At 36.3% G+C, this 16,427-nt stretch overlaps 2 protein-coding genes across 9 annotated transcripts in view; both read right to left on the reverse strand.

Moving 5' to 3' along the window:
- LOC100878004 (C-Maf-inducing protein) overlaps positions 1-16,427 on the reverse strand; it is a 200,547-nt gene that overhangs the window by 33,777 nt on the left and 150,343 nt on the right. The window contains exon 7 of one of the 8 annotated variants that reach the window (XM_076531200.1): positions 12,754-13,290. The exons of the other annotated variants lie outside the window; for them this stretch is intronic. Within the exon in view, the coding sequence (XP_076387315.1) occupies positions 13,180-13,290 (111 nt within the window). The 3' untranslated portion in view covers positions 12,754-13,179. Of the gene's footprint in view, positions 1-12,753; positions 13,291-16,427 lie in introns of those variants that run through there. 8 annotated transcript variants of the gene reach the window in all.
- LOC143264282 (uncharacterized) lies at positions 1,978-9,076 on the reverse strand. The gene is made up of 2 exons (XM_076530725.1): positions 7,170-9,076; positions 1,978-4,678 (listed from the first exon to the last, which is right to left on the reverse strand). Exons 1-2 carry the CDS (start codon positions 7,265-7,267, stop codon positions 3,343-3,345), a joined length of 1,434 nt encoding a protein of 477 aa, XP_076386840.1. The 5' UTR covers positions 7,268-9,076; the 3' UTR covers positions 1,978-3,342.

Here is a 16,427-nt window from a genome sequence, read left to right on the forward strand (position 1 = left end):
TTGTTCATAAATACCTTGCAGCTCTTGAGGCAAAGATTCATCCCTATCGAGTCGCAGTTCCCATAATCTTTGCAATATTATTTTTGCTTTAATTACTGTTGGACCGACAAGTCCAAAAGGATCAAATGTCTGAGCTTTGTAATTCTCTTATAATCTGAGTACTTTACATTATATTTAAGTATATCAGTAACAGGATCCCAAAATAATCCTAATGTCTTGAGGTCTTTATCTAACAAAGGAATTGCCTACTTTATTGCGTTTTTATTCCCTGTTAGAAGTCGAAAGTCGTTACTGGCCCATTTCCGTAATTCGAACCCTGCAGAGTGTTCGACAAACTAGTTTTTAATTCAATTGCTTCATGAATGTTATCCGTATCAGTTAACAGATCATCCGCATTAAAACCATGACGTATAACGTGACTTGTAACCGGATCTTTTACCTTTAATTCATCGCTCAATTGTCGCAAACACCGTGTTGTTAGAAATGGTGCAGAAGCCGTACTATAAGTCACGGTATTTAATTCGTAACATTTTATTGGTGTATTACTGTGTCTGATCACCATAAAATTAATTGAAATGCTCTTTAAGCAAAATCTGCCTGTACATTTTTGCAATGTCCGCAGATAATACAAAACTGTGCTTTCTGAAACGTACCAATATTTTTAAAAAATCATCCTGTACAGTTGGTACATAAGGCAATCGATGAACTCCTCTTCGTCGACGGAGATATGGTTCGTCAATATGGTCTTCTGGTGGAGGTAATCGGCGAAGGTTTCGTCCCGGTGCCACGTTCTTTCCTCGAACTGCCGTCTTGCAGCCAGTCGAATGGTTCTGTGGAACATGGAGCCCATTAAGTCTAGTAACTGGTCCACTCTATGTATTCAGGTGGGGAATGGAACCAGTCTAGCACCTTCCCCTGGAGCTTCGAGACGACGAGGATGCGGCTGGCGTCGTCTTGGAGGCCGTACGTGTCCCGTAGTAAACGGAAATGGCCTAGGAGGTCTGCCACGGCTGTGATGTTCAGACGAAGGGGCTCCGAGGTTGCAGTTGTCACCTCCCGTCTCGCAGGTTGCGGTGCTTGACTTGCCTGCATTGCGCGCATTAGCTTCAATTCACGTCACGCCAGCTCTGCCTCTCGAATTGCCATCTCCTTTTCTTTCTCTAGGAGTTCGAGACGCAACCTCATTAACTCCATCTCGATTGATTGGGGCGCGATGGGTAGTGCCTGTACTATCTTGATATCGTCGTGTCCGGATGCTTCCCGTCCATCGAAAACACCTTGCAATTCATTTCGCGGGGGTCGCGAAATAATTATTTCGTTACACCAAGACAATAGGCAGGGCCGACTGCCGCGCCGCGCCAACATGGAGTATCACTGACAGCGGCGCGTGTTTTGCTGAACTATTTTTTTTATAAAAAGAAAGCAAAGGTGATTTTGTAACTTCGCTTGATGCTTTCTTCTGCAGAAATGTCTGCTCTGTCATGTGCGATGGTTAGATTTTCGCCTAGACCCATAGTTTTTTAAATAAATTGAAAAATATCAGAAAAAATTGGTGCGTTTTTGGTGTCTTTCTTACTTTGATTACCATTTAAACGTATTTAAATATTTACAATGTAATAACAATTTATATAATTTTATTCAAGATAATTCACAGATTCTTCTCGTGTAAAAAGCCACTGAATAGCTGCTACGGTAAAAGCACAAAAAATTTCCAAAGTTGAAAATTTGCAATTTTTCTTAAAATTAATTTTCTCCAAAACTGTGCGTCCTAGAGAAAAACGGATTTCAGATTCGTATTCAGCTCGCAAAAATACAAAAAAGTCAAAATTTGTTGTACAGTGTTATTAGAGATAAATATTTTCATTAAAATGTTTATAACATTAATAGGATTAACATTCATACTTATAAAAAATAAATTGTACAAATGTTCAAAAAGGGAAATTATAATACAATTACCATATATTTATTTATACCCACTTTCCTGCAACAGTATATTTTGGAATAATTTACTTACTTACCCTTGTTCGGATTACGACGACCAATACAAATTTCTGAAATTTCACACTTCCACTTTAGCAATGTATAAAGAACCAAGAAAGAACAGCAGCGCACTGCTCAAATCTCCAGCTCTGTTCAGAGATACCGAATCATTTAAACACGGAACATTTCGTTCAAATTATTAAAAGTCAAATAAATAAACTTATACGTTCAGCTAAAAGTTTCATTGGCCATAGAAATGTATGTTCTGTATTACGACGACTGGTACCGCGGCGGACTTATACTTGCCCGCTGGACTTTCCCTGGTTACCGATGGAACAATAAACATCTGATATTATCCAATTGTTGAAGATGTGACAAATTATCGTATAAAAATAGCTCATATGTAATAATAATTGCTAAATTGCAATAAACAAAAAATTCGAAAAACACGTATCCCCTATTTTGATGCATATTTTTCGTATATAAATCTGCAAAAAAGTCGAACTGCATTTAGGGTGAAAAATTGAAAAAAAAATCCAATTTTTTAATATATTATTTAAATAAATAATTTCTCCCAAAATTTTTGTCACTAATTAAATTCCTGACTAAAAACTACACAATTTAAAAAAAAATTCACCTTCCTACACCCTCTACTTTCCGAGATATTAAAGAAAATGAGTTTTCAACCCCGAAATTTGAGGGCTATTTCACCCCCTTAACATGCATGTCCGCAGATATAAAAAAATACATGTCAAATGATTCTTAAAAAGCTACCACATATGTCAATTTCATTAAAATCCGCGTGTGACACCTTGGTGATGTCCCTTGTCAGTGTATTTGCTTCGAATGAGTCAGGTCCGTGACATTCCCCTCCTTTTAGATTCGTTTTGGTCTCTCAAAACGTACGATTTTCTTCCGGATTGGGATGATAACTTGTTCTTCATTCAGGGGAGGGAGTTGTTGAATCAATTCACGAGCGCTTGGAATTGATAGTTGAGGTTCTGGTAATTGAATTTTTTATTCAGAAGTGTTTTTGCAACATAAAATATTGACACAGAAGGTGGTAGGAAAACAGGTCCTTATACATTCGAAGACCTTACATTTATACATTAAAAATATAGAACCTAACAGTAAGGCGCCATATCCAAGGTATTGAAGGGTTGTAAATCCATAGTTTTTCAAGGTTTTTAAACGATGTTCGTGTTCTAATTGTCCAATTTGTTGGTCGATATTATTCAAGGTAGTTTTATAATTATTGAAATCGTTTAGAATTTTAGGAGCGGATTCGATTTTATCAAAGAGAATTGTTAGATCTGTACTGTTTTGGTTTGGCGTGTTCTTAATTTTCACTTCAAATTCTATTTACTTGGATATGCCTCCTATTTTCATAAGGTTTGTTCCGTAAATTAAGCTACATGGTTCCTTAGAATAAATTAAACTAGGCTTAACAATTACAATTTTTGTGGGATTATGAGTGTTACAAATCGTGTCAATTATAATTTGTTCCTGTGGAATTACAATAAAATGATTTGCCTGTTGCAAACGAATGAAAGTTAATTCATTAATTTTGAAGATAACAAATTGACATATGGTTATTATGTTCCCGTGGTTCACAAGTTCAGTTGCGCAATCGTGAGTACTGAGTCTACTATGTGTTGGTTGATTCCTTTTGCATATATATAGATTTGTCGTTTCTCTACAACTTTTGTCAAAATATTCTTGATTTACCGTTAATAATAATTCGTTAGTAGTTATGAAGAAGGGATTTTCTATCAAAGGTGCCAAAAATACATTGTCTTTCTTGATCGGAATAGGATAAACACGCTGAATTGTCCATTCTGTACCTTCTAAAAGTAGAATAGAAATTTTGAAGAAGATTTTACTTTGAATTGTCCACAGAATTAATGAGCTGATGTCTAAAATAAATTGGAAATTTGATTCACTTGGTACAATTGTTGGGTTTATAAGTTTGATTCCTAAGATCCTTTTGTAAGTCCTGATAAATTGTTGGTGATCAATGATTTGTGGGCTAATTATTCCCTGTTTTCCTAATATTATTACGTTAAAAATTTCATCAATTTGTAAGTGTAAGTCATAAGCAGCATTTTCGATTCTTATAATCATATTAGTTAGAAGTTCGTTAAGATTATGTTTTCTTTCTTGATTAACGATATATTTATTTATTTCTGTAAGTTTCTCGAGGTTTTCCGAATCTATAATTTTTCGAATTAAAGCTGTCTGATTGTTAATCATTATTTTTACCTTATTATTTTCGTCAAAGAGTTTATTTATATTTTTATTTACTAACTCTAAATCATCATTGTCTAAAGTGCCGAACAAGGATTTGGAGGCGGAATCAATGATATTTAGAAGACCTCGTTTTGGACGATTGTGCGTACTTAGTTTTAAATGAAGAATTAAATTCTCGATTTTCTTAATTCTAGTATGAGGTCCACTAATTTCGTGTTGATAACCACAATTCTCTTTACAATATTGTTTAACTAATTCTAATTGTTGTTTTAAGTTTTCGGAAATCTTAAAGATATCCATAGTTTCTAACCCTATGGTTATATCTATTTTTTCGCTGTAGAGATAAGTAGTTCTTAATTTCTTGGTGAATATGTTAGAATCATCAAGAGGGATAATATTCAGGCAGTTTGTTCGTGAGAGATAGATGGCCCCAAGGAAGATGAATGTCCTGGAATAAAAGGTTTTAAACGGTTTCCATGCACTTTAACTTGTTTTTCATTGATCTCTAAAATATAAGTTGGAGGGTGTGCTTCTAAGATTTTATATGGTCCTAACCATTCGTGATCTAACTTATGCATTTTATGATCGTTATGTACCCAAACTGAATCATTTGTATTAAAAACTGTTTGTAATTTAATGATTCGTCTATTTTGTTCGCGTTGATATCTTTCCTTGTTTCTTTTAATAATTTTATGGGCTTCATTCAAATAAGTATCATGTCTATTTTTCCAAAGTTTAAAAAGTTGTTCATAAGTTATGGAAGGGGTTGTGGATATTGTTGAAGGCATGTTAGCTTGTCTTCCAAAAGTTAGTTCAAAAGGAGTTAGCCTGTTGTCTCGTGAACAGAGGTGTTGTAGCCCATGCAAATTAAATTTAGATTTTCGTCCCAGACGTTCTTTTTGTCATGCATACAAGTTTTTAAGAGGTCCTTTACTGTGGCGTGAGTTCTTTCAATTGAACCATTTGATTGAGGATGAAAACTAGTAGTCTTAATGTGTTTAATTTTAAAAGCTCTTTCAAACGTCTCCATCAATTTACTAACAAAATTTGTTCCTTGATCGGTCGAAATTGTTTTAGGTGCTGAAAAGATATAGACATAATGTTCTAGTAGATTGTCAATTATTGAATCGGCTTGTTGATTTTTCAAAGGGATGAGAATTAAATATTTGGTCAAGGTATCTTGGATCGAGAGAATGAATTGATTTCCCTTGCGGGTTTTTGTTAAGGGTCCGAAGATGTCCATTGCAATTTTGTCATTGGGATTCGTCGGTGTGTCGGGAATAACCGGTTGTTCCTTTCCACGAATTCTTGTTAATTTTTCGCGTTGACAAGTTTCGCAAGAGTTTACAAAATCTACGTCTTTAAGCATGTTAAACATTAATATGTTTTTCTTGTATTCTTTTGAGTGTTCGTTGAATACCTAAATGTCCTACGGTCTCATTATGATTCTCTTTCAAAATTGTAAGTCTTTCTTCTGTTGTATAATCTTTCGGTGGATCCAATGAATAAATTACTTTCAGAGGGTAACGCGTGGCTAAAAATCTAAGCATTAATTGAATGTTAACTTTCTCCAGAGTTGAATAGTTTACGTCGTTTATTCCAAAAGAAATTTCGTTTTCATTACAGTTTTGAAACAAGTTTTTTAAAATTTCTAACCATTTTTCTTCATCATATTCTCCTAGAATTTCTTGATTTAATTGAATGAAAGTGTCTCTATTGGTTTTTTGTAAAATTGGTTTTGAACTAACTATAGGGTTTTCTTTCCAAATTTGATAACCTCGTAAAGTTGAATTAAGTTCGGTTGAAGAGGAGTTTGGAGCGTAATTTTCAATTTCTTCGTGAAGGTTTAAGGGATAAATTCGCGAGAGAGCGTCAGCAGCTTTATTTTCTTTGCCTTTCTTATATTCGATTTCATATTCGTATTCCTCTAATCGTAGTCTCCATCGCATGAATCTTGAGGAGGGATCTTTACAATTCTTTAACCATTTTAAAGCCTGGTAGTCTGTTTGAATAATGAATTTCCTACCTAAAAGATACTGTCTAAGTCTTTTGATTGCCCAAACAATAGCTAAGAGTTCCTTTTCAGTTGTGCTATAATTTTTCTCAGGTGGATTCAAGGTTTTAGAAACGTAACAACATGGGTGTCCGTCTTGTGAGAGTATCGCGCCTAGGCCTTCATTACTAGCATCTGTTGTTAGAGTAAAAGTTTTAGAAAAATCGGGATATTGTAGAACAGGGGCTTCGCAAAGTTTTTGTTTTAGGCTTTCAAAACTAGTTTGATGGGCTTCAGTCCAGTGGAATGGAATATTTTTCTTAGTTAATTCTGTTAAAGGTTTTGCTATTTTGCTGAAAGTTCTGACAAATTTTCTATAGTAACCGGCTAGTCCGAGAAAAGATTTGATTTGAGCTGGAGTTTTGGGAATTCTAAAATTTTTCACTGCTTCTAACTTTTTAGAATTTGGTTTTATTCCTTCGGCTGTAACTAAATGTCCTAAATATTCTAATTCAGGTTTTAAAAATTCACACTTGTCTGGCTGAATTTTGAGTCCTAATTCTCTTAACCTTTGTAAAACAATAGCTAAGTTCGTGTTGTGTTCCTGAATGGTTGATCCGAGTATAATTATATCGTCTAAGTAAACGAAACAATATTTATTGATTAATTCGCGTAAGACCGTATCCATCATTCTTTGGAAAGTCGCGGACGCGTTTTTTAGACCGAATGGCATCCGATTGTAATGAAAGTGACCTTGTGGAGTACTAAAGGCAGTATATTTCTTAGAATTGTTATTCATTGGAATTTGATGGAAACCAGAAGATAAGTTAATACAGAGAAGAATTTTGCGTTTCCTAAGTGGTCTAAGATTTCATCAACGTTGGGTAAAGGATATGCGTCTTGGTCAGTGAATTCATTTAATTTTCTAAAATCAATAACTACTCACCACTTTTGTTTTCCGGAGGCGTCTAATTTTTTAGGCACAACCCAGACAGGTGCATTATATGGGCTGTCAGATTTTTCTATGATTTTCTTTTGGAGCATATCATTTACTTGGCGTTCGATTTCCTGTTTGTGACATTCGGGGGGTCTGTAGCTTTTAACGTTAATTGGTTTGTCTGTATTTAGTGTAATCGTATGTTCCGTCAAATTTGTGCAGGGATTTTCTCGATAGGATTTCGATAAGCAGATTCAATATGTTCTGTTTGAATAATTTTTGTGAACTTATCAATTTGTTCGAGATTATTAGATTGTTCGATTTCATTAGATATGTGATGGACACGCTTACCATTGTTGAAGAAACATACTGTTATCGCAATTCCGTCCAAATAAACAGTCTGGACCCTTGTTTCGCCTGGTTCAATTGGTTCTTTTCTAGGATTCTGGAATCGCACAGTTTTATTATCCAAAGTTAAACTTTCATTGGTGATTTCGTAATTGTATTTGGAAAGGAAAGGAAGTCCGATTAACCCATCTTCGATTATTGGAAAGTTAGAAAAAACTACATGAAAAATGTGATCTTTCCCTAAAACATTAATATTAGTAATTCGATTAACTGTGTGTTTTCCATTGCCCATGAAAAAGGTTTGTTCGTTGTGGTTTGTTATGTTTTTTGTTCGATTTTCCTTGATTAGGTTGATTCCTGCTCCTGTGTCGACGAGTACTCTTCGTTTCGTTCCATCTTGTTCTTGTAGAAACACTGAAAGGAGTCTTCCCCTTGTGCAATTAATTCTGATCGGTCCAGTGTCTCCTCGTTTTCTTCTATCTGGATTTGGTTTACATTCCTCGGTGGAGGTAGGTTCCTTTGGCTGATTTGGGGAAAATTTCGAGCAAAGCACCTATCAGCTGAGTGTCCCATTTTTCCGCACTTATGGCACTTTAAATTAGCACGTTCACTGAACATTCGATTTTCAACTTGACTAAATCTTCTTTCGCTATTGTCCTGTATCGGTCTGGTTACGATGGTGCTCGAGGCGAAGGCTGGGCGTTTGATTAGTGGGCCAGTTATTGAACGTGGATTTATTTTCCGTGAATGTCGTTCATTCACGTACATCGCCATTTCAGAAGCTAAGTTCTACGCCTTCAATAAAGTGTCGGGTTGACTTTGAATGACATATTGTCCCAAATCTTCACGTAAATTGAGCACATACGTTTTCACTGCGTCACTTGTTTCTTCTTCAATTGCAATTCGGCGGCTAAGGGGTTTTGTGTGCTTATTTTGAATTGCATATATTAATTCGTTCAGTTGCTGTCTAAACCATAAATTAAATGGTTGAACACTCTCAGTGTTCCCTTGTCTTATGTTTCGGAGTTTATCACGGCAATTCATCACAGTACTTGGTAATGAAACGTTTTGTCGAAGGGCAGTGTATAAATCTTCATAACTTTCGATTTGAAGAAATCTAATACTTCTTTTGGCACTTTCAGTTATTCTTTTAACGAGAATTAATTTCAGGAGTAAATTCCTTTTGTCGGAGAGTAAAATCGAAACCGCCGGAAAAACAACATCGAAACGCTCGGAGGAAAGGAACGCGATGTCCTTGCCTCAGTAACAGAAAAAGACAGTCGCTACGGGTCTACGGTCGCGATCGGTCGAGCAATCTCGCCATGTACCGGGTGATAAAAGTTTCTATATTTTTTCTCGCGACGACGATAATCCGCGGTTCGCGTTACTACTACTCGCGGGGCCCTGCCGGCAACAAACACACAATAGACATCGTTTACGACGACGCACACTGGCGAAAAACGGCGAAAACGTGGACAAAACTAATATCTTCGATTCTGAGATAAATTATTTAAATGTTTTTAGATAAAATGATTATATTAGTGTTACAAATTAATTTTTTGTATTAAAAATCGAATTTTGATTTGTTAGTTAACTAATACGGTTAGTTAACTAGTACGTATGAATTTTTATCTCGTAAACAATTTATCGAAATTAATTAAATCTTTTTGCATTTTAAACTTGAATGTTTGAACTATCATAATAATATTCTTTTCATTAGCAAATTCATTTTTTATTATCAGAAATTGCAAATAAATTTTTATTTTTTAAATTATTTAATAATGTTTAAATATCTAATATGTAATATATATATATGGGTGTGGATATTGAAATCTCACCTACAAAACAAGACATTTTGCAACGGTCAGCGACGACATATTTGAAAAACGTTCGAAACCGCTGTTGTCACGTATGATAATAGGGCGCGCGCGTGAACATAAATGTGAATAACTCAGAAAACCGCAAATTACCGCAAGATATCGTTACAGATTCTTGTTCCGGAAGCTTCCAGCTTTCAATTAAGCCTATTTGGTAGGTGAACCGAGGTGGAATTCACAACTTTTCCCTTACATAAACATTAAGTACGTTTATGGTTTATATCTCCTTTTTCAGTTTGTATCAGTGTTAAAGGTAAACCTTTTGATGTGCAACCTACATAATTATTATACTAAAGTACCTTAAAAAATGCCAATAAAAGTGGATGAATATAATAGTTAAATAATAATTAAGTAGTATTATGTTAAACTTTGTTAACTGTGAAACATCCGGGACTGCTGTTGTCGCGCGCGTTAATAGGGTGCGCATATGGACAAAAATGGGAATAACTCATAAGACCGCAAATTACCGCAAGATATTGTTATAGATTCTTGTTCGGGAAGCTTCCAGCTTTCATTTAAGCCTATTTGGTAGGTGAACCGAGGTGAAGATCACAACTTTTACCTTACACAAACATTAAATATGACTATGGTTTATATGTTTTTTCATATCAGTGTTAATAATAAACCACAATAACCATGTTGTGGATGAGTCAAGATCATATTTGACTGCAGATATCCCGGGTATTGACTATGATGAATCGGGTTCTTATCTGACTCGGTGTATTTGCTTCGAATGAGTCAGGCCCGTGACACGCTCGTCGGTAACGGCTTCGTCCGAACAGCTATTTAACCGCGTGTTGTTGTTTGCGTTCGCGATCTTTCTCGTATTTTCGCGGTGCGACCGTTACCGCTGTACTCCTACACTATCGATCTCAGAATTTTGCAAGAATTTAATAAGTCTTTCTAGAAAATTGCTAAACTCCTTGAAAGTTGGCTCTGTTGTTGAATTCGTTAATGTTCTTCCTCATTCGCGTTTCATTATTCAATTTTGATGTCAACAGATAAATGATTAACGGGTCCCAGTATTCAGTTCTCTTTCGCAAAGTCCTTAACCCTTTCGCTACGGCGCGGCGGTTCAGGCCGCCGTAGTGCTACTCTTGAACGGGACCTCCCGCCGAAAGTGTGCACATTGCGCGTGGATAGTGTATTTTGGAGGAAAAGGGATTTTTCTTTAAAACTCATATCTCCGTGAGATATAATCTTATTTAACGCGTAAAAAAGTCTCATTAATAATTGAAAAAAGTGAAGAAATAATATATAATATAGAGTAGAAAGCGATCATATGAATGTCGGATATATCCGGCGTTCGGCTCTGCGAGTTTTCATGTGGATGACGAATATATCCGTCGTTCGGAGCGAAAGGGTTAATGCAAGTAAATGATTATTGGTATTATCTAGCAACTGACGCAATTCCGAATATATCGAATCACGTGTCAAAATGGGTGCTCAGTCCCACATGCTCGTGTATTAATGATCTAAATATGTTGCGAAACTTTATTCAATTACTGACCGCACCATTAAAAATTGGTAATACTAGTTTCGGAAGACCGTTATTGGGCTAACCCTTATTGGGCCCGTTTCTGAATGCGTCGCTGGCGATTCGGTAACACTACGAGATACCGATCCCGAAAAAGGTACAATGGATTCCCTATTTCTTATAAATCCTTTTGCTTTACCAATTGCCTTATGGTAGCTATCTTCGAAAATCTTAATTTCTTCTTCTTTGCGTAGATGTTTTTCACGTTCGAAGTCTTCACGCGTTCGAACGATTTCATCTAAATCGACTTCATCAAGTGATTCTACTTCTTTTTGAATTGCTTCGAATTTATCTAATAACGGAATGGCTTTATCCAATCGTGACTGTAAGTCCTCAACATCTGACAACGGTGTAAACGTGTTTAAATATTAGGTTGGGGAATAAGTTCGTACCGTTTTGACATTTTCTTTTTTTTACAGCGACATTTTACAATTTGCAAGGGGTTATAATATTTATTCGATAGAACTCTTTCTGCTCTACAAAACTGTGTTAATCGTTTTTTTCAATAGTTTCATTCGTTATTCCTATTGAGGCTCAGAAATGGAATATCCAGGAGGTAAAAATTAGCACTTTCGACACCTGCTCTTCTTCGCTTTCCATCGCGGCCAAAAAGCTGCTGAAGCAGCCCGGGATATTTGCAATGTATACGGAGAAGGTGTCATAGGTGAATCGACAGCACAGAAATGGTTTGCAAAATTCAAAAATGGCGATTTTAACGTCGAAAACCCGCCTCGCAACGGAAGACCTTCTGAGTTCGACGAAGAGCGTCTCCGAGCATTTGTGAAGCAGGATGGTCCTCAAACTAGTCGTAAATTGGTCGAAAAAATGAACTGTGACCACAAAACTATTCTCAATCATCTCCATTCAATGGGATTTGTCGAAAAATTGGGAGCTTGGGTGCATCACGAAGTAAACACTACGAACTTATTGCCCAACCTTAGGTTAAATTTTGCAAACCATTTCCGTACTGTCGACTCACCTATGACACCTTCTCCGTATACATTACAAATATCCCGGCCTGTTTCAGCAACTTTTCACAACTTTTTGGTCGCGATGGAGAGCGAAGAAGAGCAGGTGTCGAAAATACTGCTTTTTACCTTCTTGATATTCCATTTCTGAACCTCAATAGTAATAACGAATGAAACTACTGCAAAAAACGATTAACACAGTTTTGTAGAGCAGAAAGAGCTCTATCGAATGAATATTATAACCCCTTGCAAATTGCAAAATGTCGCTGTAAAAGAAAAGAAAATGTCAGAACGCTACGAACTTATTCCCCAACCTAATAATTGTTGAAACGCGTTAAGGCTGATTTGATAATTGCCCTCTATTTCCTTAGAGCTTCCATTGTATACAATTTAATAACACAAGCGGCGGATTAGGAAAAAAGGAGAAGAAAGGAAATAAATCGGAGACTCACCGAGTTCTATGGATGGTGAAAATCAGGCTGACCTTGCCGCGGCCTTCTGATTCCTGCTACCTGCTGCGCTGCCTTTTATCCTCGTATAATAGGTTTGCAGAGTAGGTGCTGGATATGCTGATAATTTTATGTGTCTTGTCGTATCAATACAAGATTCAAATTCACTAATTTAAATCAAAGTTCATAAAAAGTCACAATCTTTTAAAACAGTTCAATTGTTGTACTATACAAAGTCTAATTGTGCACTTAAATCACTTATATTCTAGTGACTATCCTTGTGTCACAATATAATAATAATTTTTCGATAATAATCACTGATCACACACAGTTGATTCAAAGTTTGTTCTTTTCCTATCCAGCTCGAAGGATCAATGTTTGTGCACCAGGAAATTTGAAATAAATAACAAAGTGTACTGTGTAAAAAGTACTTGTAATTTTAACTATAAATTATGAAATTGAAAAATACAAATAAGTCTATGGGAATTATTACTTACTATTTGTCCGAGAGTTCGCTCGCACAAGATTCAAAGTTTACAGGAGTACGCCTGGATAAATATTGTATCGCAAGTCCGTACGACGTAGTTACAAAAATTCTGCCTGATTTTCAAAAAAACACTCGTTTTATTAACTTCGTTGGAGGACTGTCGATGGGGGTGATTTCCATGGTTGGACTATTTCTTGCGCTCTTAATGAGCAAGACGGCGGTCATCTTTTCTGCCATTCGCTTAAAAAATCCACACCTTCAAAGTCCTGGTTACCCTCAGGTAGAGTACGAGTGACGCGGCTGGAAAGTCTCAAAACTCTTAACCCTGAAGTCAACCACCCCATGATCCATCTTTATTGAGTGCCGACAGCTAGATTCATGGCACCACTAAAGTCATTTAGTTTTTGAAACGCTGTGTTTTTCCAAAGCAATAAATTATTTGTCACCAAGTCCTGGTTCCTGTGCTGCACGTGTAAATTTACAATACAATGATTTTCTAAGATATACAAGTCCAAACACTAACAAAGTATGACAACTCCGTTATGTACAAATTCAGAGTTTAAGGGATTTTAAGTGACGCATTGGATGACGTGTTCTTAGATGTGGCCGTTGTTACAAAAGATTGGTATTGTAACATCGTGCGACGACGTTTGATCTAGTTACTTAAGGATTATTTGTCTAAGGATTATTATTATTATTAAGTACATATGTATATATGTATATTGCGTTTCTGACATAATTAGTTATAAGACACAATCCCGCGTGCGTTATAAATAAGATAGCATAAGTTTCACATTCCTTTACTCCTAGGTCCTCAAGTTCACCCTTTATCTTAACCTAAACATCCTGCTATGTACATCCCTATCTAATTCCGCGAACCACTATTTACATCACGTAGTCTGCAGACAATAACAGATCATAACTGATCTCCCTTTATCTTCTCTTCTGACACCACCGGGCAATATAACAAGCCCAGTACGAATAGCTTCGCGAGCAGTAGCAGTCCGACTAGTCACAGGGTTCGATCCCCTCGTGCTGGTCTCTGCTAGTTCCCATTCTAATTCCACCTATTTCCTACCAACTCCAAACTACACGTTTCATTCATATTACAATTCTAAGTCCAGTTGTATCAGTTTATATTCTGACATCATCTTTAGTATCGAATATATTTTATATTTAGTTATATTCGCCTTTAATCATTTCCCATAAACCCGAGATCTCTTTAAGAGCTTTTGATTATTTAAAATACGTATACTCGATTACGCTGGATCTTGTGGTGTGAGACATAGCCGCACGAGATCCATTATATTGCGAAGTAGAGATAAATAATCCACATCGCCACGGTGGTGCGAGACATAGCCGCACGATGCGCATATGATGTGTTTGATGCCTTTGCATTTTTAGTCGGCTCATGGGGAGATAAAGACGAGGAGGTCGTACATACCAATTACGTAAGATCCTACGCACCCTATACCTACCCTGTCTAGCTCCTACTCCGCAACCAGTTATCCGCGAAATTAAGTGTCAGTTATTACCTATTGATATACCTGTGAAGAAGATCACAGCGAAGGATCTACTACCTAAGGATCCGAGACGAGAAATCTATTGTAAAAGTTAAGAAGGAAGCTTTGGGTAAGTACTGTGTCATACTTATACACCCTGGGATCCCTGACATACGACGGACGCACGTGCCGCGTGGCCTAAAAGATTGTCAATTCAAGAGCGATTCCGGACTTTCATATTGATATCAGCAAAGGTACCATCCGGGACGTAACAATATAGACTGAAAGCGACTTGGTTTGAACGAAGAAAAAAGATTTCAGGAGTTACTGTCCGTTATTGTTAATCGTAAAAGTCGGTCAAAGACCACTTTTCACGCGTTAATAAAAATTTAGAAAGGCATCAGCGAAATCGTGAATTCTCATTGACCTATGACGTACCTCATGCCATATATATATTCATTAATTCGATCCTCACATCATGCTCGCCCATCATGCATTCACCGAATTTTGCAATAGGGGATCAAGCTTTCACAGAACATCAAAATACTATTATGTTTTGCTTTTCCGTAATTCATTGCTTGCGTTAGAAAAATAGAAAATGACGAACAGTTGTAACAAGTCACGTGATCATGGTCACTTTCCTAAGGAAAGTTTCTTGAGGCCCAAGTACTCTAAAGAACGACCATGCTAACGGGGATGTCCCCAGGACGAATTTATATCTTTGAAGACATTCTTGTATTGGTTTTTACCAAGAGAGGATAAAATAAAAAAACCTTCAAATATTTTTGAACGCGCCCAGAAGGTGAACCCCATACTTTACCGAAATTTTAACTATTCCAGTTAAGAGTATAGCCGGATAAGGTAGTCAAATGTGCCCTTGAGTCGAATTAGAAACCCAATTCGTCAGTCGGTAGCATATCCAAAAAAAATCTCACACCAAGTGTCAACTCCCTATCTCATCCGTGGGGGTAGTAAAAGGGAAAAAACGAAATTCCGGTTTTTGACCTTTTTTGCGTACTTAATTTCGTACAAAAATTCTGAAAAAATTCTAAAACATTGGGATCTAGATAGCGCATATTATAGAATTTTTTTCAGATTTTTTGATCGCAAATTGTAGTCGTCAAAAATCAAAAACCGAAAAAAATCCGAAAAAATGCGCATTTTTTAGTGAAGATGTCGGAGCACTACTTTTATATTAATGTGGTAGTTAGATATTAGCACAACTATTATTCTCTAATTTTTTTAGATTTTTCGGTGAGGTGCACCGTAGTTTAAAAAATCAAAAACCGATTTTATCGCGCGAAAAAAAAACTTCTGCTGTGAATTTTTATGTCATTTTCCCATAAAAGATGCATTAAGTAATTTTAAGAGGATTCTCGTTCACACAATTGATTTGTGGATTGCAATAATGAAATTAACTTAATTAATTAGTTTTATGGTACGTTCTTTATGTACTTAAATGTTGAAAGGTTTTCCAATGACATCGGTGTGTAACGACTCTGGAACCTAGATTCAGATAGGTACTAGCGCTAGTAAGGTAAAGAGCGGCTTTTACCAACTGAACGACTCGTTTTGAAAAATAACTAAATGTAAAGATTGTGGGATTCGTATGATGCGCGGTTAAGGAGTGAAATCCACAGGTCAATATCTTTCTACAGTAAGGTTTATTCAATAGAATAATGAAGATAATGAATTTAACAAATAACAAGTAACAAATAACAACAAAGTATGAAAAGTATACTAGTTTGATCAAAAGGAACTAAATTGAGTTTGATATATTATTAATAATAGAAATGTAGCGGCTAGCTGTAAATCTGTAAATTTTGTAAATAGCTTTTAACGTGCAAACGGCTAGCACGGTTTATGACATGAACAACAGTGGAAATGTTTTTGAGGAAACCGTTTTTAGAATTTTTAGAGAAAGCATGACCGTACTTAGAATTTTTGCTAACGGTCTCAACAGTAAAACGCTTAGTGTCATAAACCCTGGGTTTCTCTTAGGGTCTGCATCGCGAGGTCAAGCGACCATCGGCTGGTCGCGTAGTTGACCTGGGCCTTGGGAAATTCCGCTGCGTTGCCACCTTCACCAGCAAACGCTA

The sequence above is a fragment of the Megachile rotundata genome, chromosome 4 (genome assembly GCF_050947335.1).
Source record: "Megachile rotundata isolate GNS110a chromosome 4, iyMegRotu1, whole genome shotgun sequence".
Lineage (NCBI taxonomy): Eukaryota > Metazoa > Arthropoda > Insecta > Hymenoptera > Megachilidae > Megachile > Megachile rotundata.

Coding starts and splice junctions, on each gene's coding strand:
- LOC143264282 (XM_076530725.1), bottom strand. CDS start 7,267: ATGCTCCAAAAGAAAATCATAGAAAAATCTGACAGCCCATATAATGCA. Junction 4,679..7,169: donor GCCTCCGGAAAACAAAAGTG/GTGAGTAGTTAT, acceptor CTTTTATTCCAG/GACATTCATCTTCCTTGGGG.